Source organism: Cavia porcellus, unplaced genomic scaffold, assembly GCF_034190915.1.
Source record: "Cavia porcellus strain 051 isolate PalLab524CR breed Dunkin Hartley unplaced genomic scaffold, mCavPor4.1 scaffold_18, whole genome shotgun sequence".
Classification (NCBI taxonomy): Eukaryota; Metazoa; Chordata; class Mammalia; order Rodentia; family Caviidae; genus Cavia; species Cavia porcellus.
The window spans coordinates 73,114,627-73,138,017 of record NW_026947501.1 but is presented as its reverse complement, the minus strand read 5'-3'; the positions used below and the strand labels follow the sequence as shown (position 1 = coordinate 73,138,017).

General features: G+C 40.6%; 1 protein-coding gene across 8 annotated transcripts in view; it reads right to left on the bottom strand.

Annotated features, from left to right (window-relative positions):
- The window catches only part of Poln (DNA polymerase nu), a 152,851-nt gene that overhangs the window by 38,545 nt on the left and 90,915 nt on the right, over nt 1-23,391 (bottom strand). For 6 of the 8 annotated variants that reach the window (XM_063230288.1, XM_063230284.1, XM_063230286.1 and 3 more), the window contains 3 exons: nt 9,677-9,734; nt 8,707-8,784; nt 7,927-8,041 (listed from right to left, as the gene is read on the bottom strand). In XM_063230288.1, coding sequence (XP_063086358.1) covers nt 7,927-8,041; nt 8,707-8,784; nt 9,677-9,734 — 251 coding nt within the window. Of the gene's footprint in view, nt 1-3,195; nt 7,042-7,926; nt 8,042-8,706; nt 8,785-9,676; nt 9,735-23,391 lie in introns of those variants that run through there. The other 2 variants (XM_063230290.1, XM_063230291.1) reach the window with 2 other exon arrangements.

The following is a 23,391-nucleotide window of genomic DNA, read 5'->3' as shown; positions in this document are numbered from 1 at the left end:
TGTACGTGTTTGCATTGTGCTGCTCTGGAGAAGCTGCAACATCAGCACTCTGAGGGCTCACAGACCAAACTAGTGTAAAGTCATGAATGTTTACAGGAATATCAGGAGGGAGGAAAGCTGCCAGGATACAGCTGACTTTTTAATAGAAGAATCTGAATGATTAAGTAATACTATTTAGGGGAAAATAAACCTCATCTTGCTTGAGGTGTCTGCTACGGTTAATAACTACAGCAGCACTTTCTTCCTAGAGTGCTCCATAGGGTCTGGGTAGCAATGACTGTGCTGATCCAGCATTTAAAAATGCAAGTAGCTGGACGCCAGACCATAAGTGGTATTCTAAAATAACAATAATCAAAGGCATATGATTTGGCACTCTAAATGCATGTATTTAAAAAAAGGTTAATTTGAAAATCAATTTCCCCTTCAAAAAATTGGTATGTATTTTTCAGAGAGCAAATAATGAAATATACACTCTATGTCTTTCTTTGGTTTCAAGTTCTAGCTCAAACATTTTAAAGTTGTTTTTATTAGGTGATTTCCAGTTGAAGACTGTTATAACTGCCTAATGAGTTGGTTTTTTTTTTATCATCATGAAATATCCTTTTTATCTTTAGCAACATTTCACTTTGAAATTTACTTTGATATTAATCTAGTACTCCAATTTTTTATGTTTAACATTTTATATTTATATTTATAGGGTCTTGTAGCAGGTTCTTATAATAACTGGGTCTTATCTTTCTGTTTAATCTGAAAAAATTTTTTCATATTTAAAAATAATTTTATTAATAAAATTAAAAATAAACATTTTATTTTAGCTTTTTACAATATCATAATTATACATATTTATGATTTGTGCCTTTTAGCTGGGATTTTCAGTTTATTTATGCTAATCATTTATCAGAACTGTTGAGTTTACTCTTTTACCTTGGCTTTTGATGTTTATTTGCCTGTATTGTATTCTCTTTCTTTCTTGAGTGATCAGATGAACCACAGCTCTTTCATTCACATTGCTCCTCTTCCATTAACATTATTCCGAGACTTACTTTGGTATGGCACTGACCCAAAGTCCAGGACACTGATCCTCCTTTTGTCAGGTCTTGATGTGGGCTCCAATGAATTAACAGGGCAAGCCTGTCTGCTGCTGCACATGTGCTGTACAGTCAGGGACAGGCACAGGACAGCTGTAATAGACATCCATTTGGATAAGGAAGAACAGAACAGAGAAATGTATCACTGGCCCCTGAAACATTTGGATTCTCACTGGGTTGGTGCTGATGGCCTTTCTCCAGGGCTTAGCCAGCCCTTGATTAGGCCCTGAATTTGGTCCCATGGGAGTATCTCCCCAGTCTGTTGTTCTCCTTGGCTACTTGCTTCTCTTGCTAGGACTTTCTTCTCATTACTCTTCTTGGCTCTATGTAGAAGCTAAGGATGGTGGAGAAGTTGCTTTCCTTGTGGTCAGCACAGTTGCCACACTGCTTCTTGCCTATGGAAGACTGAGGACCTAAGTTACTTTAAGTTTCAAATGACTGTAGAGTATTTTAGCTCAGAGTGGTGGCTCTGTGAGAATTTCAGCTCTCAGAAATGTGGTCAGCTCTTCCCACCTGACTTTAGTCAGCCCCACCACTCATTTAGAGATCTGACCTCTCTCCAGACCCAGGTGCATCATGACCTTAAACTACTGGCAGTGTGCGAGAGACCCACAATTTGTCACTCTCTTCTCTTCTTTCCAGAGCCACCCCTAACTCCTCTCACAGGTGAGCAGCGGGCATCAAGGCCATGATTTTGAGTTGTGTGTTCTTATTCACAGCATTTTTGAGCTTATTTTTCATTAGTTGGATTGAGAATCATTGATTCATTCAACGTGCAAGACTCCAACTCTCTGGATTCCTACTTGTACATGGGCCATTTCCTTTCTGGGTTGTCCCTTCCTTACAGTATCTGGTCACATGTAGACAATGACAATCAAAGCATGTTCAGGCATTCTGTTGGCCTAGCTCTGCCCAGAGCCACAGCTCATTAGGACTATTTCCTGCCTCACAAGTTATCATGGGTGACAGTTTCTGTTGGGGACCACAAATTCACAATGGCTAATTTTGCATATTCCCTAAAGGATAAACCGAGGTTTGGGATTATCAGTGTCACTCTTTTGAGATCTCCCATTATCTCTTTAGTGGTGGACCACCTCCTCTCACCTCAAGTACTAAAACTAAAACCACTAAGAATAAATGTTACTGGAAGGCAAGATCCTTCTTAGCATAAAATTGCCTCTGCCTCTGAGTCACTTCAAAATCCCCTCCTCCATCAAAAAAATGCCAAGGTGCTAGCTGCCTTCTATTCCTCATGAACAGCTGGTCATCTCGGATCCCTGCTGCACTGCCATTTTGTCCTTGCTCTTCCTTTGTCTCTTTTTTTTTTTTTTTTTTTTTTTTTGTCTTTTTCCTTTTTATCGGTACTGGGGATGGAACTCACGACTGCCTGCTTGCAAGGAAAGCGCTTATGCCACTGAGCTAAACCTCCAGCCCCCTTCCTTTCTCTCTTGCTGCCATTTCCTCTAACACATTGCAGGAGACTAGAGGCTCCCTGCAGGGGACCCCAGTAAGTTTCACAAAGGCCATCTTCCAACCTTCAACAGACATCCTCTCACAGGCCCTCCATGCTGGCTACATTTTAAGATTTGTTAAAGTGGTCTCTATGGCATGGACCTGAGGTGCCGTGATAGCAAGGTCACCTCAGAATCTTGTTTCCTTGCAGTATCTCCCAGCCTTGCTGTATCCCTCACAGGTTAGCCCCCATTTATAATGCAAGATGATGGAACAGTTTCTCTCGATACTTTTGCCAGTTATTGCAAGAGGGAAGAGTGACCAAGAGGGATCACAGGCACTTTCTTGGAGTCTCTGCTTAGGAGTGACATGTGTCACGTTTCCAATCCACAGCAAGTCACAGGGCCAGCCTGATACCAAGCTGGGGAGCTGCAGCCAACAGTACTACCTTTCAAGCTTTCCTATTGTTCTTATATATTTGTTGGCATTTTCTATGGGCAATCATGTCATCTGGAAATATAAACAGTTTTACTGATTTATTTTTATCAGAAACTATCTCAGAGAAGCACTCAATGCTTTAGGCAGAAGAAAAACAAATGTATTCTGCAGTGATTAGCTTTTTCTTTAAATTTCAGTCTGAAAATGGTGAGTTGAATGCATAGTCAGTGAGGAATGTTTTTATTCTGCATTTTGTAAAACATTTAGGAAACCTCTAATGAGGCAAAGGTGAAGACACAAAGGTGACTGCAAAGAATGATGGTGGTGTCTGGGGTCACAATGAGCAGTGATGTGGAGAGTTGCACCTTCCCTGCGTCCTGGAAGCCAAACGCAGGAGACAGGCTCTGGGCTCCAGGATGCCAGGCCCAGCTCTCCAGTGCTCTGGCTTTCCAGCTCAGGTGCAGGTCTGTCAAAGTGCAGCTTCACATATTTCCAACGTTTCTTCCTGTCAGGAGCTCTTGAAGCTGGAGATTGATCACATGTGTGGGGGCTAAAGCAAGGCTAGCCCAGAAAAAACAAAAAGACCAAAAAAAGCTGTGTAAATAGGGTGTTCCAGCACCAAGAAGGCAAGGGGCCCAGGCCTGCAAAGCAATGGGTTGCTAGGCAGAGGGGCTGAAATTGACATCATCTTTCCCAGTATATAAATAAAGGTGCTACAGTGGTTGAGCAGTTCCTTTGCTCCCATCAGGAGGATAAGGGCTCCACCTGACCCCAGCTTTGTCTGTTCTTTATTTTTCTCATCCTCTCACCAGTCATTAACCCCAAGAACCTCAGGAGCCACACTGGGTTGCGGCATCTTCCAAACCTCCTCTTATATATCACTAAAGGGTCTTCAAGGGAATTGTTATTCTTTGAAAATGTTACTAAATACTTTAGAATATTTGCCTTTCTGCTTTTTTGGTTTTAAACAATAAGGAATTTATAGAGAACAAACATTTTGAAGTGCATTTGATCTACTTTTTTATCATGTGCTATTCTAGTCCTCTGTTTGGAACATAAAATTCATTTCTACAGCAACTAATTATAGTGTAAGTCACAAATGTTGGATTACTATTGCTGGTAGGGAATTAGAAGCAAAGCTACTTACTTTTGAAGTTCTTCCAAAAACTAATACAACCTAATAAAATGTAGGAAAGACAGATACTATACTATCCAATGTAGACATGAAGCTTGAGTATCAGTTTTTATGTGTGACCAGCTTGACATGAATCTGAAGGGAATTATTTTCTGTCTCATACATTATACCTTTGTTTAAAAAAATCAGCTGAGCTGAGCACATTTGTGTGGATCCATTTCTGGTTTCTCTTTTCTGTTCCATTGATCCATGTCTGTCCTTCTGCCAACTTCAGTCTCTTGATTGCTATATATTAAATCTTAGTATAAGGCAGTGATTCCTACCAGTTTATTATTCACCAAGATTGTTTTAGCTCTTCTAGAGTCTGTGCCTTTTCATCCATATTTTAGAATAAACATCTCTGTTATATAAACACCCATGTCTCAGTTTTAATACAGACAGCATTATAAACCTCTGAATTAAGGGAAACTGACACATTTGTAAATTGAACTTTCCATATCATAATTATAGTACATCTCTCAATTTATTAGACGTCTGATTTCTTTATCAGCATTTTGAAATTTTAGGCATAAAATCCTGTACATATTTTGTTAGCTGGACATTTAAGCACAAGTAACTCATAGACTCACAACTACATTATATCCTACATTATATCTACATTATTTCCATTATAAATGGAAAATATTATAAGAAAAGAAACAAACTGCATGATGACTGGAGAGGAAGAACCATCCTGCAGTCCACAGTAGCTATTCCATAGGGTGCTGTATTGCATAATTAGAGTGCTGAGTGGGTGGGGTGTGCTGAAGACAGCAGGTTGGACACAGTAAGTGCAGAATGTCTGACCCACTGAGTGTGAGGTCCTCATACGTCTGACCTGCTGAACACCCTATCTCAGCAACACAGCACACTGTGAATGTTGGTTCTTTGCCCCATGACCACAGGGCTGACCAGGAGCTGTGGCTTCCTGCACTGACCACGTGGAGAGAGCCATACCACAGACCAGCAGGTTAGTAAGATTTTAAAGCTCAAAATTTGAAGTGCAGTTCCCACTATAAGCACATGGTTTTTGCACTATATTAAAGTTTAAAAAATTGAAATCGAAATTGTAAACCAAGGGCTATCATATTTCATCCTCTTTGAAGTGATTAAAAATGGCATTATGTTTTAAATTTCATTCTCTGCATGTTCACTGTCAGTTTATAGAAATGTGATCTTTTTTGTGTTTTGATCTTGGATCTTGTTGAACTCATTTATGAGTTCTAGAATTTAAAAAAAATTCATACATTCTTTGGGATTTTCTACATAGACAATCATTTCATCTGTAAATAGTTTTATTTCCACCTTTCCAATTTATATGCATGTGTTTATTTTCCTTATTTTTTGGAGTGACCAAACTTTTTTTTTTTTGGAGTGACTAAACTTTTAATACTCAATATTAATAAGTTATTCCTGGTCCCAGGAGAAAAGCATTGTGCTCTTCCCTCTTAATTATGCAGTTGGCTGCTTTTTTTTTTTTAAACAAATATGTTCTTCATCTAATTATGTTTTTTTCCAACTATTCCTAAATTGGTGAGAATTATTTTTATCATGATTGGTGTTGAATTTGTCAAAAGCTTTGTCTGGATCAATTAATGCAATGCTATTTTTTGTTCTTAAGCTTAATGTGATAGAGTACATTGATCAATTAGCTTACATGTGGTATGCAACTTTTTATATATTGTTGGATTTGGTTTACTAATACTCTGTGGAAGATTTCTGCACTTCAATTTGTGAGTAATATTGATCTGTAGTTTTGTGTTATTTTTTGATTATCTGGTTTTAGCATCAGGGTTTACGCTGAATGAATTCATAGAACAAATGGGTAAGTGATTCTTTTCTAGTTTTGGGAAAAGATTGTATAAAACTGATAATGATTTTTGTTTAGATGTTTACTAAAATTCTCAAATGACACCATCTGGGCCTGGGGATTCCTTTTTCAGGAGCTTTCAAGTTGCCATTTGAATTTCTTTAATAGTTACAGGAATATTCAGATTAATTCATTTTAGTTAGGTTTTGGTAGTTTGTGGTTGCCAAGACATTGGTTTCTTAAAAATAAAGTTGCTCTTATTGTCTTTGAAACATGAGCTGTGGGATGGTGGGAAGAGAACGTGGAGAACAGAGGCATAGCAGAAGGGTGTTTGGGAGCCTTATTTAGGGGAAGACATCTTTCAGGACTGAAAGAAGTGGACACTGTGGAACAATCAACAGTGTTAAGAGTAGCTGATGAGACTCAGAAGTGACGATATTCCAGACCACTCTTGAGTTGGATAACTTGCTTCTTGGGACTCAACTGCCCCACTTCATGACTTTCTCAGCATGTGGGCTATGAGATGGGAAGGTGGTAGTGGAGAACATGCAGGGATAGAGACCAGCAAGCAGATAGAAGGCTAATGAGCATTGGGTGATTCTTGGTGCTAAGCAGAGGCACAAGAGAGTCCATAAGTGTCTTCACTATCCACTGCTCCATCCCTAGACCATGAATGAACAGTCAGAAGGTGCTGGGATGACACATTCTACAGTCACCATCAAACACACTTTCTACAACTATCCACTCTTCAGCTTGGAGTATAAGCATAATAAAGTTCTCAAGTCCTGTTATTTTACATAAAATAGTTCCTGAATTTTATTATTCAAATGAGTCTTCTGGTGGTGGCATTTTGGTGAGCACAGGGAAACCTGAACTCTGCATATCCACTCATGTATCTGACACATCCTCTGTGAGCCCCAGGCTTGGTGGGCACAGCAGGGCCCAGGGTAGTTGTGTAGTGGGTGACTGGGAACTGGACAGCAGCAGCAGCATTGGGAAAGGTCAGGACTGGGTTTGGCAGGACCCCTGAGGACTTGTCCGCAGAATTCCTGAGCTCAAGGGCAGGAGAAAGCTGGGCCCTGTGTGGGCAAGAGAGTGTTTCTGAAGTGCTGTTCCCAGTGATTCCGCAGGGCAAGCAGGCAACAGATGAGGTAGGAAGGAGAAGGGCTGCAGGAAACGTCTGAGGGAGAGGCCCAATGGGAGTGGCAGATGGTACCTGCAGCTGCCCAGGGTGGCTAGCGACCTTCCAACAGCTGACCCTCCTCTTCCTTACAACAAATCCTGACTTTGTGTGGGCAGTGGCTAGCTGGCCCAAGTGAGCATCTGATGGCCCAGGGAAGCCAGAATCAACAGGTTTTCCTTTTCAGAGTGTAGCTATGTCAGCTTCCTTAAGTACAACAGCACCACTGCTCTGCAAGTGGGTGCAAAATATGCCACAGAGAGCTCTGGAGAGTAGAACCCTGCACATGTCCTCTCTACCTACCTGCAGCCACTGGCAGGTCCTCCACCAGGAGGAGGAAAAGCCACAGTAATGCGAACAGAAAGTGGGGCCTCCTGTGGCAGAGCTGCTTCCAAGGCTGCCTGCCTCTGCAGAGCCCCTGCTTGGACTGGGATTGCCATCTACAGTCCAGTACTGACTGGGGAAGGGAACACAGAGGACATTCGCCCTCCTTTATAGAGTCAGCTGCTTGTAGGACCAGCACGTGGGCTCCCTTTTCCTGAAGTGTAAAGCACACTTATTTTCCCAGCATTCCTATCCTGTTCCTTGTCAGTGGGGAACAGCCATCAACCTGCTAGTAATTAGGAAACTCTTGGCATCTTAGCCCTCTATCCTTTTCAAAATGATTAACTACTAGAGAAAAATTTAATTTTTTCTTATGAAAATAGTGTTGGAATAACTTCAGACTTGTAACATCATGTTAGCATTCCTGTAGATCTGACAATATTGTGGCTTATTATCTTACCACTGTGAAGTCAGGGTAGAAAATACATCATCTCTTTCAGATTCCTGGAATAACTTCAGAAGTTCTGGATCCCCAGATAAATGTGCAAGAATGCGCAATTCAATCTGTGAAAAGTCTGTTAGACAGCTCTGTGTTAATGCCAGTCTCACCAGCTGCCCACTGTTGCTCTGGCCCAGCCTACTCTGAGGCGCGCTCCTCTCCCTTGTGCCCAGCTCCTCTAGCCTCAGGGCACAGTTATTAGACAGTTTCAAAGATCCCCTTTGCCTCCTTCCAGACCAACAACACCTCCAGTGTGGGTGGTGTTCACCGATTTGTGCATTCATCCATTCTATACATCACAACTTTAGGAATTAGAGGTGCCAGGCTATGTGCCTGGATTGTGTACTGAACAAAAGACAAAATTCTCTTTCCCCATGGAGTTTAAATCCTAGCAAGCGGAGACAGAGAATTGGAATAAATTATTTGGTAAGGCCAGTAAGTGAGCAAGGGGAGGAAACAGTGATGAGGGCCAAGGAGGAGATGCACAGATCAAATGAGCCACAGGGGTATGTGGGAACTAAACAAGGCAAAGCAAGGGGACACTGGAGCCAAAAATCTGTTATTATGTGTTGTGCATAGGAAAGCTTTGTTTCAAATAAGTATTTGTCTTAGGATTTTTTTGAAAGAATGAGCTCTATAAGTGCCTTTGAGTTATTCTATTGTAACTATTTGAGTTGCATGGAAATGCTAAAAGTGAGCCACAGGGACTGGGGGCCTCCCTCCTCCAAGGCTTGTACATACCTGCTGCCAGGAAGGTGTGGCCTTTGGAGGACACAAACAGGTCTCTGGGGGAGATCATGAGAATCTTGTCTTCTTTACCTGGATGTCATTTCAAGAGCATGTGGTGAGTGTGGTCAGGAGCTGGCTTGCAGCTGTTCCTCAATACAAAGCTATTTTAATGTCATCCAAAATCAAGAGTCTAGATTTTTTTTTGTGATTTCTATTAATGTAACTTAAAATAACATTATTAAAATCTAGTGAAGGTTTTTTGCTATTACAACTTTCAGTTATGTCTAGAATTCTTGACAAAGAAAGGAAAAAGGCAAAGATTAACACCTGACCACTCCAGTGAAAGCCTTGCTGACTAGCAGAATGCAAAGTGCAGCTAGGATCTCCCAGGGACAGATCATGAAGGGGTGGTAGGAGACAGAGTGGCAGGGCCACCTTCCTGGGTGCTAAGGGTGCCCACATGTGTTTAGAAAAGGTGCCTTGGGGTGTTTCTGTGCCCTCCTGCGCAGCCCCAAGGGTGGCCTTGATGCAGATAGTTATGGGGAATGGCTGATATGGTACTGCTTTGTAAAATGTGAACTTTTCCTCTTTCAGAAATGTGACTATCAAGATTACAGTGGGATAGCTCAAAAGAAAGGACGTTGGTGTGTTTTTATAAACATTTCCAACAATATTCAGACTTTAATAAAAGCCAGTGCTATTGTATACTCGTGGTTTTTTTTTTTTTATTGGGAAGTTAGTAGGAGGGGATGTACTTCCCTGGTATAATTATTGTCTATTTTAACTTGTAAACTGCTGAAAGGGATGTACCATATCACTGCAGCTGTTTTTACTTTTTCAATGTATATTTAAATCCTAGTCACACAAATAAAGAGAGTAACTAGGAAAGCAAAGCAGTTGCACAGAAAAGCAGTTTCAAATACTTCCAGATTTTAAAAAGATGCTACCTGAGATTTTAGAAAAGTAGAAAGAAAAGTGTTACCTTGAAATTTTTGAGGTGTAGTAATTTGAATTGGTTGCTTGGAGATACCTTGTATATTCTGTTAACAAGGAGAAACTAGCTTTAGTTGAAATATCTACTCAAATTAACTGGTATCATGTAAGGGTATTAAAATGCATAATACTATATTAAATGTAAACAAAATAAGTAATGTCAATGAATCATGCATTTAACACAACTGTCTAATATTGAAACATGGTTTTACTGGGATGCCACTAAGTACTATCAGCAAATGTGACTGCAGTTCTGAGTCTAGCCATGTGATCCTCACTGTAATTATAAGTGGTGACTCTCCAGGCAGCCCAACTCATGAATTTGTTAACTTAAATGCCCTATGCAGTATGATAAAGGTGGACTTCCATGAAACGTGTGCACTGTCCTAAGTATAAGGATGTGTTTTAAGATGAGATTTTTGACCTCTGTCCCTAGAGTCTCCTCCCTTCCCTGACTGTTGCCTTCAGTTTGTAGCAGGGCTGTTTGTAAAGCCTGTGGCTCTGCATCTTTATAGCCTCAGGTAATGAACAAGATCACAGCCAAGCTCTGCCATCAGATCCCCTGGTTCTTGTTCCTGGTAAACACAACACCACCACCCTTATCCCCACCTTTAGGCTGGTAATGGAACTCCTGGAGTGCTTGCCCTTCTGCACTAGATCTGGTACAATCTGCTTTCCCGCTGCTTAGTGATGACACTCCTTAAGGCCCCTACAGGTCCCAGGGAGATGGCAAAATAGGTGCTTTCTTCTTTTTTTTTTTTTTAAAGTGAGGACACTGAAGGCTGGAGATGTTAAGTCAGCAGCTCTGTACTCTAGAATCTGTACTCTGTACTCTAGAATCACATGTTACTTTAAAAATACCAGAAAAGCCACAAATAAGCTTGATATCAGAGATGACAGGAAAAAGAGCCAGTGAACTTGATAATAGACCAAGAGAAACTACCCAGAGAAGCTACTCTAACAGAATGGAAAATACTGAAAAAAACTGAATAGAACTTCAGGGACCTGGGGGATGATATCAAAAGCACGATATCAATTTATGCTATTTTATCCCTTGAAGGAAAAAAATTTTAAATAATGACTGGAATTTCCCCAAATTCAGTGAAAGATAATTTTTCTAGTTCAAGAAGGTAAGCAGCCCCAAATACACTATTGGTTAAAAGAAAACCAGACCCAGAAATATTTCGATCAAACTGCCAAAAAACAAAATTTATTTAAAATATTGAAAGTAGTCAGAGCAGAATGCCACATTTGACAGAGGAAGACTGTGGATTCTCCCTGGAGCTATGCAGCAGAGGAAGGAGTAGAAGCATACCTCAAAACTGAAGGAAAAATGTGTTAGCCCAGTTAGCTCAATAAATGTACCTTTCAGAAATGAAGGCAAACTGAAGACGTTCTCAGAGAAAATGAAAAGAATCTGTCCTCAGTAGTCCTGATCTAAAAGAAACTAGAGAAGAAGTTTGTTAAGGCAAAAGAAGACGGTTTCCTAAGGGAACCTGAAGTTCAAGAATGAAGGAAAGACAACAGAAATGGCCAAGATCTGGTTAAATAAACATGAGGTGTGCTAAAAGACAAAACAAACAAACAGCGCGCGCGCACACACACACACACACACACACACACACACACACACACTGTGTGTAGTGGTATATGCTTATAATCCCAGTACTTGGGAGGCTGAGGCAAGAGGATCACTACAAATTTGAGGCCAGCCTGGACTTCATAGTGAGTTCAAGGTCAGCCTGAACTACATAGCAAGACCTTGCCTCAAAAAAAAAAAAAAAAAAAAAAAAAAAAACAACAACAACAACAACTATGTAGCTGTTGAAAGCAAAAATTAGCTGAGCGCTTGCCTAGCATGCACAAGGCCCTGAGTTCAATTCCCAGTGCTACCACAAAAAAAGAAAGTAAAAAGTATAGCACTTTACATATGACAATTATAGTATAAAATGAAGAAAATAAGAATTTTACATGAAATGTAAAAATGTCTAAGAAGGGTGGGGGATTTAGCTCAGCTGTGTAAGCATCTATTTGGCAAGCATGAGGTCATGAGTTTGATCTCCAGTATGAAAAAAAGTCTAAGATTGGATGTTACCATAATTTAAATAATAGTCACTAAAAATATTATACAAAGAAACAGCTCCACATCATTATGTAAATTAAGATTAAATCCTAAAAGCCCTTCAATAATTCAAAGGAAGACAGAAAAGGAAACAGAAGAATACAATTCTACACAGAAGAGAAAATATTTTGTAACTCATTTTATAGGCTAGTATTATACTGATAGCAAAACTTGAAAAAGATAATACAAGAAAAGACTTTTCTTCTAGAACAATATTCCTCATAAAAATGGACAAAAAAATTTCTAAACAAAATATATGTAGCTAAATATGTATATATTGGAATTTGATTAGCATATATATATATATATATATATATATAGAGAGAGAGAGAGAGAGAGAGAGAGAGAGAGACAGAGACAGAGACAGTGATAGAGACAGAGACAAAGAGAGATAGAAGAAAGAGATGGAGAGAGAGAAGAGGATGCGTCAAGGTGATGTGGAGTATCCTCCCAAATCCCAGACTTGCTTGATTCAACATCTGATATCTACAATATCACTAAATGAAAGAATAAAAACACATGATCATAGCAATAAACACACAAAGACATTTGATGAAATTAAATATCCATTCATAATTTAAAACCCTCTAGCTGGGCATAGTGCACACACCTGTAATCCCAGCACTTGGGAGGCTAAGACAAGAGGATTGTGTTGAGTTTGAGGACAGCCTGGGCTACACAGTGAGTTTAAACCACATAGACCCTGTCTCAAAAAAACAAAACAATAATAATAATCTTTAAAACTCTCAGTTAATTAGAAATACAAGGAAACCCTCTTAACATGATAAAGGGAATTGATGACAAAATTCAAAACTAACATCACTCTTAATAGTGAAGGTCAATATTTTGCCCTTAAGACCAGAAAAAAGGGAAAGTTATCTGTTTCCAACATATATCCATTATTATATATAAAGTCCTGGCTCCCATAATAGGGTAAGAAAAAGAAATACAAAGCATGCAGTAGACAAGACATAGAATGGTCATTGGAGACATGATTATTGAGGTAGAAGATCCATAGAAACTACAAAAAGTTTCTTAGGACTAAAAACTGAGTTCAGCATGGCATCATGATACAGTCAAAATACAAAATTAATTATACCTACACATTATCAATAACTGATTGGATACTGAAATTAAATAAACAATTATGAACATGGAAAACACTTAACTATAAATCTGTATGCTGCGAGTACAAGGCCAGCCTGGGCTAAATAGTGAGTTCAAGACCAGCCTGAACTGCATAGTGAGAACCTGTCTCAAAAAAAAAAAATCTGAATGCTGAAAATTGCTTGTTTATATCATTAGGTACCTGTGTGTGTGTGTGTGTGTGTGTGTGTGTGTGTGTGTGTGTGTATATTCAAATCTATTTTATTTCAAAGAGAAATATATATGTAAAAAATTTCAAAACACATCAGTTGGGAGTCAACAATGATACATACATTGTGCACTGTCATTCCCAAATCATTCACCCAGAGCACAAGACATCTGCATTCAATATCTGTGTATGTTTATATTATACTTTGAATTATAATCTGTGGTCCTTTAGTTACTAGGATTGCTCCTGCTTTAGCCACCACTGAGATCTCTGTCAGTTGGCTCCCATATCCCTTTGATACAACCTACCCCCCCACCACCAAATTTTCTTACTTTTTGGTACTTTGTGATGTCCTGCAGTCATCCAGTATATTTGTTACCCTTTTCCTAGACTCGGCCATTTCTTTAAATCCTGATCTCTGTATTAGAAAGTGGTTTTGGAAGCCAAGATCTGGTCTGGGTATGCTCTTTGGTCACTGAGACTCTTAGCAGACCACATAAGGAGATGCACATGCCTGTACTGACCTGTGGGGACACATACATCTGTTGCACAGGCACAGTCTTATCTGTATGTGAAGCTGTACTTTTGAAGAAAGCAAACTCATCAATTACACTACAGTGATTACGTTCCATTCCCTCCATCTTTGGTCTTCAAGATTCTCCATTTTGTGCTAGCCCCTGACTTTCTCTAGTGGGGTTGTCTCACTCATTTTGTACATAGTTAGATTGAAATATCACATTATGTGTTCCACCTAGAAATCCCTAGCCTCATAAATGATCTATTAAAAAACTATTCACCAAGGTTCACTCTTGGTATTGTATATATGTAGGGAGCCACACGACAGCCTCATGGCTGCCTCCCTGCCTCTCTCTCTCTCCTATGGGCACAATGTGCCTGCCTACATTAACCATAATCCTCTCCTGCTTACGTCACATACATGGATGTGACGATGACCCTGTTGTATTTATGCCCGTAGCCTCTTCCTGTCCTACCAACCCGCTCTTGGCCTATAAAAGATGTAATCACTTCCGGAATAAATGGGGCTTGATTGGACTCTCTCAACTTGCCTCAGTCTCTCTCTGTCTCCCCCATGTGTTTATTTAATCCCCGTTCTCCCTCCAGGTACACCCCACGGATTGATCCGCGGGCCAGATCATATGTACTGTGGACTTTAACGGATGTGTAGTGGCAGCTGTCATTGTAGTGCCACACACAACAGTTTCACCTCTCTAAAGAAATCTCCAGGATGGACATGGTGGCACATACCTGTAATCCCAGTACTTGGGAGGCTGAGATAGGAGGCCACAAGTTCAAGGCCTGCTAGGGCTACAAAATAAGTTCAAGGTCAGCCTGAACTACATAGAGGAACCCTATCTCAAAAGACACAGGCAGAAAAAGACAAAACAAAAAAATCAAATCATTGGCCTCAACTATTCAGCTTCACCTCCCAGTCCTGACCCTGAACTTCTGACAACCACCATTTCTTTACTGCCTCTATGGTTTTGCCTTTTCTGGACTGTCAGATGACTTGGGATCATAATGGTACAGTCTTTCCAGATTGGCTTAATTTAGTAATGTGAATTTACTCTTACTGCTTCCAAACATATTTCTTTTAGTCTCTGAACAGTATTTGGATGGCTGTACCTCAGTTTGTTTATTCATTCACTCACTGAAGGATAGCTTGGTTGCTTCAATCTTGTGGCAATACTGAGAAAGCCGCCATAAGCATTTGTGTCCTGGATTACGGTCCTCTGGAGACTGAACCTGAGACACTGTGGAGAGAACCGACTCCGACATAACAATGGAAGGAGCTATTCCCAAAGGCACCACACTTAAGGGGGAAAAACACATTTAGAATAAAGAGGCTCTCCAACCTTTCAAGTTGTGCACTTTAAAACCTTCATTGTAAATTTATAGAACACTAGGTAATGACCTTGCTCCGGCTTCTAACTGTCCCTTATAGAACTTTGATGCACAGTGGTTACTCTGACAGCTAATCGCTATAACAGCTGTCATTCCTAAAAGCAGAGGACAGGTTTCCCCAGCATCTGTTTCATGAATCCTCACTGAAGCCAGTGGCCAATGGAGTCAGTGGAGTGTTAACCAGACAGCTGGATTCCTTTCTGGAGACTGATCACTGGTTGTGTGGGCCAATGCAAACTGAGAACAACTGTCATGGCCAAACAGTTGTCAAACCCAAGGTTTCCTCAGTGGGCACTGGCTTCCAACCACAGAAAACCTCCACTTACCTATCTACTTGTATCTTTCTGATAGTAAACTAAAGATGTCCCCTAAACTTTTCAGACAGTTAAACTAGCTCTTTCAAAAATTAGGTTAAGGTACTCTACAACAGCTTCTTACATTTCAAAAAACTATCAGGGAATGATTTGCATTTGTGCCTTACATATATTAATTAAGAGTAAATAGCCTTTTCTGTATGCCTAGAAGACTGGTAAAAAGTGATTGCTAGATGATAATTTATAAACTTAACCTGTGAGCTTCAAAGATATAAACAATTTTAATAAAGTACAGCCTTGTCCTGTTACTAGGAGACATTACTTAGATAACTAAATGAGAGACAAGTGTCTGGAGACTTCTCTACCCTAGTGTACACAGAAAAGCTCCTCCGGTCAATTGTTCTTGCTATCTCTAGAGGAGAGTTACCTTACAATCTGAGAAGCACTCTGCTTCCAACTCACCTTTTAAGGTATGCTCTCTTCCAATAAATAAAATAGTAGTTTATTATGCTTTTATGATGCTTCCTTCTTTAAGCCCTCCTTATGGAAACAAAGCTCATGAGCTCTCTGGGAAGATCAGATTGTGCGGCTGAACTTATCTTCTACTCTCTCCAGAGGGTATCCACCTGCCCTGGAGCAGAAGCAACCCAAAGGACACCTTAAGGACACTTATCAATTAGTAATAAAAAGGAAGGCCTTAATGTATCCCCTTTTTGCATAGCTAGACAGCTCAATATCAAAGTTTCTTGCAGTACAGGGCTAGGGACAAAGCTCAGCGAAAGTTCTTAAATTTGATTCCTGGTCCTGAAAAAAGGTTTCATACCCTTATGCCTTGCTTTTTGCATTACAGACATGGGCAACTCAATGCCAAAGTTCTTACTCCTTTGGAATGCATTCTTTTTTTCTTTTTTTTCTTTTTACCGGTATCAGGGATCTACTCACTTACAAGGCAGGCACTTATGCCACTGAGCTAAATCCCCAGCCCCTGGAATGCATTCTTAAGCACTGGAAGATGCTCCACCCTTCCATGCTGAAAAAGAGCCAATTGGTATTTCCCTGCATGAGTGCGTGGGCTACCTAAGCCCTACAGCCAAAATGGAATACAGAAGAAAGTATAATTATGATGTTCTTTTACAACTAAAATCATACTGTATGAAAGAGGAAAAATGGTTAGAATTGCATTATGTTGAAACTTTCTTTATATTAAGAGATAATTCTTATTTATGCTCCAGGTATACCCATTCATAGGTCTCTTTCCCTCTATGACTTAAAGCAAATTAAGCTAGAATTAGGAAAATTTTCAGATGACCCTAATAAATAGTACATCGATATCTTTTGAAGAATTACTCAGATCTATAAGCTAGGCTGAAAAGATGCAATGTTATTCTTAAATCAAACGTTGACTTCTAGTGAAAGACAGGTAGCATTAAAGCTGCTATTGCCTTTGGAGATGAATCTCATATTGTTAATTTTAGAAGGCCAGAAGATAGCCAGCAGAAACACCGGCTTTCACTGGTACACAAGCAATTACCACCCAACACCCCAAGTAGCCTGACAATGAAACAGGATATTGGACCAAGAGATGTTTTCATGGTGTGCCTGTTATACATACAAATCTTACAGTACAGGGTTCAAATGAACAAAACTGAAAGACAGTCGCAGGAAGTCTCCCTGGAGCATCCTGTGAGGGCAGGAGAGAATACTTGTTTCCTGAGAAGTGGAGCTGAGACACTGATACAGGGAATTTCTAGGAAAGGAGATAGGAAGCAGCCAAGAAACCACAGCTCCTTTTGTAACTATTTTCCAGTAGCTCCTGCAAAGCCTTTATGCAGGAAGGTGTGGGCCCATGTGAGTTCTCCCTAGCACTGTGTGGTGACCAGGTCTGTGCACATCTGCTTACAAGCACAGTTCACATCCACACATTTACGCATACAATGCCACAGAGTTCCTATACAGCCTCTGGGAAGAAAGAAGCATGGCTGGGCACAGATGGAAACATAGGTCTCCTAGGCCCACAACAGACATCATTCTAGCATGTGGATGCTGTCCAAGGCCAAAATCAGGCATCACACACAGGTGGGACTGTGCCTTTCTGAGGAAGAAGCAGGCAGTGATTAGAGCTTACAGACACCATGTGGCCAGGAGGGGGTGGGCTCCCATTAACCTCCTCAGGTGAGAAGGCCCCCTTCCTTTCCAACACCAGTATATCTGAACGTTCCCACACGTGAGGACTTTTGTGTGAGTTCGTTAGGGTCAGCTTCATGGTATCTATGTCACATGAGTTTGTCCCTCCACACTGACTGTGTGTGAAAATTAAAGCTCTAATTACAACTCACGGCCAGTAGCCCAAAAGTGGTGCTTAGATGTTTTTTATTTTCTTGTTGAGTTTTGCATGGGTTCACAGTTAAGAGCCTACCTTGAGTGTCAGAGTAGACTTGGAGATTTGAGCAATGTTGGAGCTGTTAGGCCTTTGGTGCCTCTTGGAATTTTTTGAGTAATGAGATGGATATATATGCCTTTTGGGGGCCAAGGTAAAATGTTATGGCTTAGATCTAAAATATCCACCAAAACTCACATGTGTTCAGAGATGGGGTTTGTGCAAGGGGACAGGCTCATGGGGGCACCACATTCATCAGCTGATTAATCCAAGGATGAGTTCATCGCTGAAGGTGCTGTTAGGGGCAGAGCCTAGGAGGAGGAGGTGGTACCCTTGCCACCAGCTCATTCTTCTTACTCTGCTTCCTGAGTTCCATGAATTGAGCAGCTTTTCTTGGCCAAGGCTTTCCTCCATATCATTTCGGCCTGAAACCAGCTAATTCTGGACTGAATCCTTTGAAACTCGAGACAAAAATAAAAATTCCCAAGCTGTGGATGTCAGGTGTTTTTGTCCCAGCAACAGGAAAATGACTTATGCAAGTGTAGAAAAGTCCATTTGGGTTTCAAATAATGGTGTAGATCTAGCAATAATTATATGAATTATGAACATCTTGCTAATAAATATTTTGAGACATTTAAATTATGTTATTTGGGAAGGATATTCATCAGCAAAGCAGAAAATAATATAAAGACCTTGATTAGAATCATTCAAACTAGCTACTGCAACATTATATAGTCCTGATAAACAAAGAACATAAATATTGTCGTAGGAGAGCAGGGCTCTTCCTATCCAGATGCAGTCTGTGCCCTGAGGAAAAACCATAAGAATATTCACCAAGTAATAATGTACAAATAGCAGGCACTTAGGAAAACAAAATAGCATATTTCCTATAGAACTAGAATAGTAAGTGAGAAATTGCTCTTCCACCTTTCTTGGGGAGGTATATTCAAAGGGATAAGTTAAGCTTGTTTCATGGAGTAGGTTAAAATGTATAATCCCTATTTCTGCTGATGTGAGGGAAAACATAATATTTTCACCTGTGGAATACTTTGGTTATTGGAGTCATGCAAAACAATCTCTTCCTTTTTCTTTAGAAAAAGGAACCCAGATGTCTGTAAGCTCCACTGGCCAGAAGACCCCATCCTCATCCTACAAAGATGGAAGGAAATGCTTGCTGAAAGCATTTGAGGAAGCTACTTTTTCATACTTTGATGGAAGCTGTACTGAGAGACACTTTTCATCCCCACTGGAGACAAAGTGAGCAGATTCTTCCAAGATTTGCTGGGGCTATGGACTTCAGGGCAATGAAGGTTGAGAAAAGGGAGAGAAGCTGGGCTGGCTCATTTAGTTTAGGTTGCCAGATCAAACCTTGCCTTAAGCCAGAACGTCCTAAGACTACTGAGTCATGTAAGTTGAGAAATACCCTTAACTGTTTATATCAGTTTGAATTGGTTTTCTGTTAATTCAACTGAAAGTCCTTGAATGAATGCATGAATTAGCAGTATTTTAGTCTCAGTTTAGGCATTTGGGAAAAAGCATTTGTTCACGGTAGCTCAACTGTTCTCTTGCTTGTCATTCTTCCTCCAGGCGTGCCTCTCCTTCCCAAAGTGGCACCTGGGGCTGTGGGTAATGATGTGTTCTCATGACCCTGTGGCAGCAGAAGTGGGGTGCTCTGTCACCAGCTTGGGACTGCCCTGCCCATGGCAGCCTGTACTGCCTCTGCCTGTGCTGCCTGCACTGTCTGCTTCTGTGAGTGTCCACAGCAGGACTGTAGTCCTCAATCTCACGATGGCCCAGATTTGACATCACTCTTCTGCCAACCTGGCATGGCCCTGGTAACGCTGCCATGTTCTAAAACTCAGCTGTGCTCTCCCTGTGGACCTGGCCTCCAAGCATCCCTGTCCCAGCTCCCTTCAGGATCCAGACAGAACTGAGCAGAGGAAGAGGCCTCATTTCCTCACCAGAGGCACACAGGACCATGAGCCCCCCTCTTATCCATGCCTTGGGTGCCCAGGGAAATTTGGTCGCAGAGAGGCCTGCTGCCCAAACGTACAAATATGCCAGTTTGTTGCTCTTGGAAATATTATAGATAACTAAGTTAGGTAGAAAGATTATAGGCAGTCAGATAGGGCTGAGACCTCAAGAGGTCAGTACAGAAGGCAGCTGTGGCAGGAGGCATAGTCACTGAGGGCCAGACTCAAGAAAAACTACTAATTCTTATCCTTCTCTTAGGGATGAAAATCAGTGAGTGATATTCTAAGTAATTATCGATCACCTTGGGGTGGAAGACCAAACCTCCTTAATCTACCGCCCCTTGTAGGAAAGTCCTTGTCTATCCCATGTATGTTTGCTATGTGACTTGCTTCCCCACTTGCTCCCCATTTAATCAATATTACCCAAGTGATTATACTTGTTATAACCTTATTGGTTCACCATAGTCTTGTCCCACCTCATACCCCCACCTTGTGATTACCCATTGAATCAATATCACCTAAGTGACTATACTTGTTATCTTATTGATTGATTATAGTTTTATCCCATCTTGAACCTGCCTCACTTCATGGTTTTTCTCAATAAAACACCCTTGTAAAGTGGGGTTGGTGGGCAACCCATTTTCTGGACACTCTTCTGTCCTTCTTAGAAACTTTCTTTCTCTCAATAAATCTTCCTATTCTTAACCTCCATTGTTCTAGAACTCATTCCTCAATTGTAGAACTTAGATTTTCGGATATCTAGCAGGTTGGTAGTTATATTTCCCCTGTATCAGAAAGACTGTCTCCACTAAGTTAGCTCATATTTCCTCTTAGCATCTCTCCCCAGCTGAGGGTCCTGAGCAGCTGAAGATTAGGACCTGGGATCCTCACTTTCAGTGTGTCCTTTATATTGTTAAACATGGCTGAGTCTGGACATTACAGGGAAGGTTCTGATATTCAAATGTTAACAATACAAAGCTTTCAGATCTCCACCAGCTTTCTTTCCTTTCCTTTTAGGAGTTCTAATTGAAAGCCAGTGCTGGGCATGACTTCCTCATTCCCATGGTGGGGTGGTGGTGGTGGTAACAGAGGCTTCAGCTCTGAGGGGATAGTAGTCTCCTGGGAGCAAGAGACAGGTAATGAAATACTTACACAAGGTATTTCAAAACCATGCATGTATCATTAAGTATTTTCTTTGATTAAAGCTACCAATGAGAAGGTTTCTGGTTCCAGAAAGGTGGTGGTGTTGCAAGAAAATTCCCAAGCCAAACCAAAAGGAAGACTCTGCACTGAGGAAATATGAAGGCAGCTTTAATCTTTATGCTGGTGGACTGTTGCAGGATCATTCCCAAAGGCAACAGCACTGAATGTACAAAGAGTTTAGTTTATGTAGCATTTAGAAGCAGGAAGCAGAAAGCAAGTGACAAAATGTTATATAATTAGTTGCATGCATTGAGTCATATATTGGCAGGCAGGCTAGTTTTGAACAGATTTGTTGAAACAAAAGGACTGTTTATTATGCTATAGAGACATTCCAGAACAAGGGAAGGGGGCCCTTATAGGGTGAACATAGTTACAAGTGTTCTTGACTAGCACAGGGTGCCTTACGTATAGAAAATTACTCTCACTCAGGGCTTATCAGGCGTATGTAATTGGGCTTTACACACTGTCAAAGTCAACTGAATTCAGCCAAAGCAGCAAAAACTTGGGAGAGGCCTCTAATTGCTCTCTAATTTGTATCCTGAAATATCTAGGCTTGCTATTTTATAAATTCATTCTTATATTACAATTGTGCCCCAACACTGTAAACCAAACTAAACTATCCCCAAAATGGATTGCCCACCAACCCCACTTCAAAGGGTGTTTTATAAAAAAAAAAGGTGTTTTATTATGTACAATGAAACCCTGGATCCTATGCACATTGCCAACGGAAGACTGCAAGGTGGACAGAGGAAAGCAGACAGGTGAGGGCTGTGAGACGCAGAGAATTACAGAGCTGAGCTCTAGTTTCTCTATGCCTAGTGCCAGAGAAGCTGCAGCCTAGACAAAACAAGGCCCAACAAAAGCCTGATTTCACTAATCAGAGGACTAGGGGTAAGGGCAGACTTGTAAGACAGAGAACTTTTAAATGTACATTGGACTGCTTCAGCAAACACTACAGAAAAGGCTCTGAGTGAGTTTAGCCAGGTTAGCAAGAATTCTCTCACCCAGACATCTAGCCAAGCTCCATAGTAATTTTCCACGCACTGTGGGCTGTGGAATATAGCTATAAGTCTCTTCTACCCTGTTGTACCTGGGTTGAGTTTAATCTTTCTTCGTTATTGAAAGAGTCTTAAATAAATTCTTCCTTACCTACTTAAATTCTGCCTGGTGCAAATTTTCTGTGACAAAAAGAATACATCAAAATATGGGGGATACAGCTAGAACAATGCTGAGAGGGAAGTTTATAGCACTAAAAAGGCACATATAAGAGAAAAATTTCAAAGCAATAGTTTAAACTCCCAGCTCAAGAACCTAGAAGATGAAAGCAAAATAAATCCAAAAAAAGCAGAAGAAAGGACAGAACAGAAAGCAATAAATTGAAAATAAAAGAACAATAGAGAAAATAAACAAAATAGATAGCTGATTGGGCTGGGGATTTAGTTCAGTGCCATAAGTGCCTGCCTGGCAAGTGCAAGGTCATGAGTTAGATCCCTGATCAAAAAAACAAAAAACAAACAAAAAAAAACCCCAGAAAAAATAATATATATATCTGATTACTTGAAAAGATCATTACGATTGACAAAACTCTCACTACCCTGACAAGCAAAAAAAGGGAAGAAATGGTTAGTATCAGGAATTAAGTAGGGAACATTACTAAGACCCTACAGATATCAAAAGGATAATGGGATGCTAAAAACCACCACACACATGAATTTCACAACTTAACAAAATGAACCAATTCCTTAAAAAACACTCATCATGCTGGCAAAACCTGAAATAATACAAGGGCAGGGGAGTCTGTAGGGCAATGAGATCTCAAGGCACTCATTTATGGAGTACCTGTGGCATCAAGAGAGGCACTGGCACGTTCTGTGGTCAGGCAACCCTGGTGATATGGGGAAGACTCTCATACATGTACACAAATATTCATCACAGCATGGCCTTTTCTCACTGCATTATTTAAACAGTGAACTACTGCAAATAATCTAGTATATTTCTCCAATGATGTACCAGGTAGCAGCCAAGATGAGTAAACTAGAGCTTCTGTCAACACGAATACATCTCAAAATATGTCAAAAGAAAACAGCAAAGCATATGTAAATAAATGCAGTGCACTGCCATTTATGCAAAGTTTAAAGAGCAAAAATCCCACCTATTATTTACGAAATATAGATGGCGTGATAAATTCTATTTGGGATGGAAAACAGTACCAACTTGGGAAGATCAGACCTGAGAAAGGGTGACTTTTAATGCTCTCAAGTGACTTTTAAGTGCATAGCTAGATGATGGCGTCATGGATGTGTATTTTGCAGGGCTCCACAGGCATTTAACTGAGCTTTGTTGGGAGAGGAGGGCATCAAGCAAGGTCTCCTGAGGACACAGCCCCTGAGTTGAAACCAGAACAACTACCAGGCAGTGAGCAGGCAAGAAGGCTAGGTGGGAAGCTGTGTTCACAAGCCTAGGGGCAGAAAAAGTAA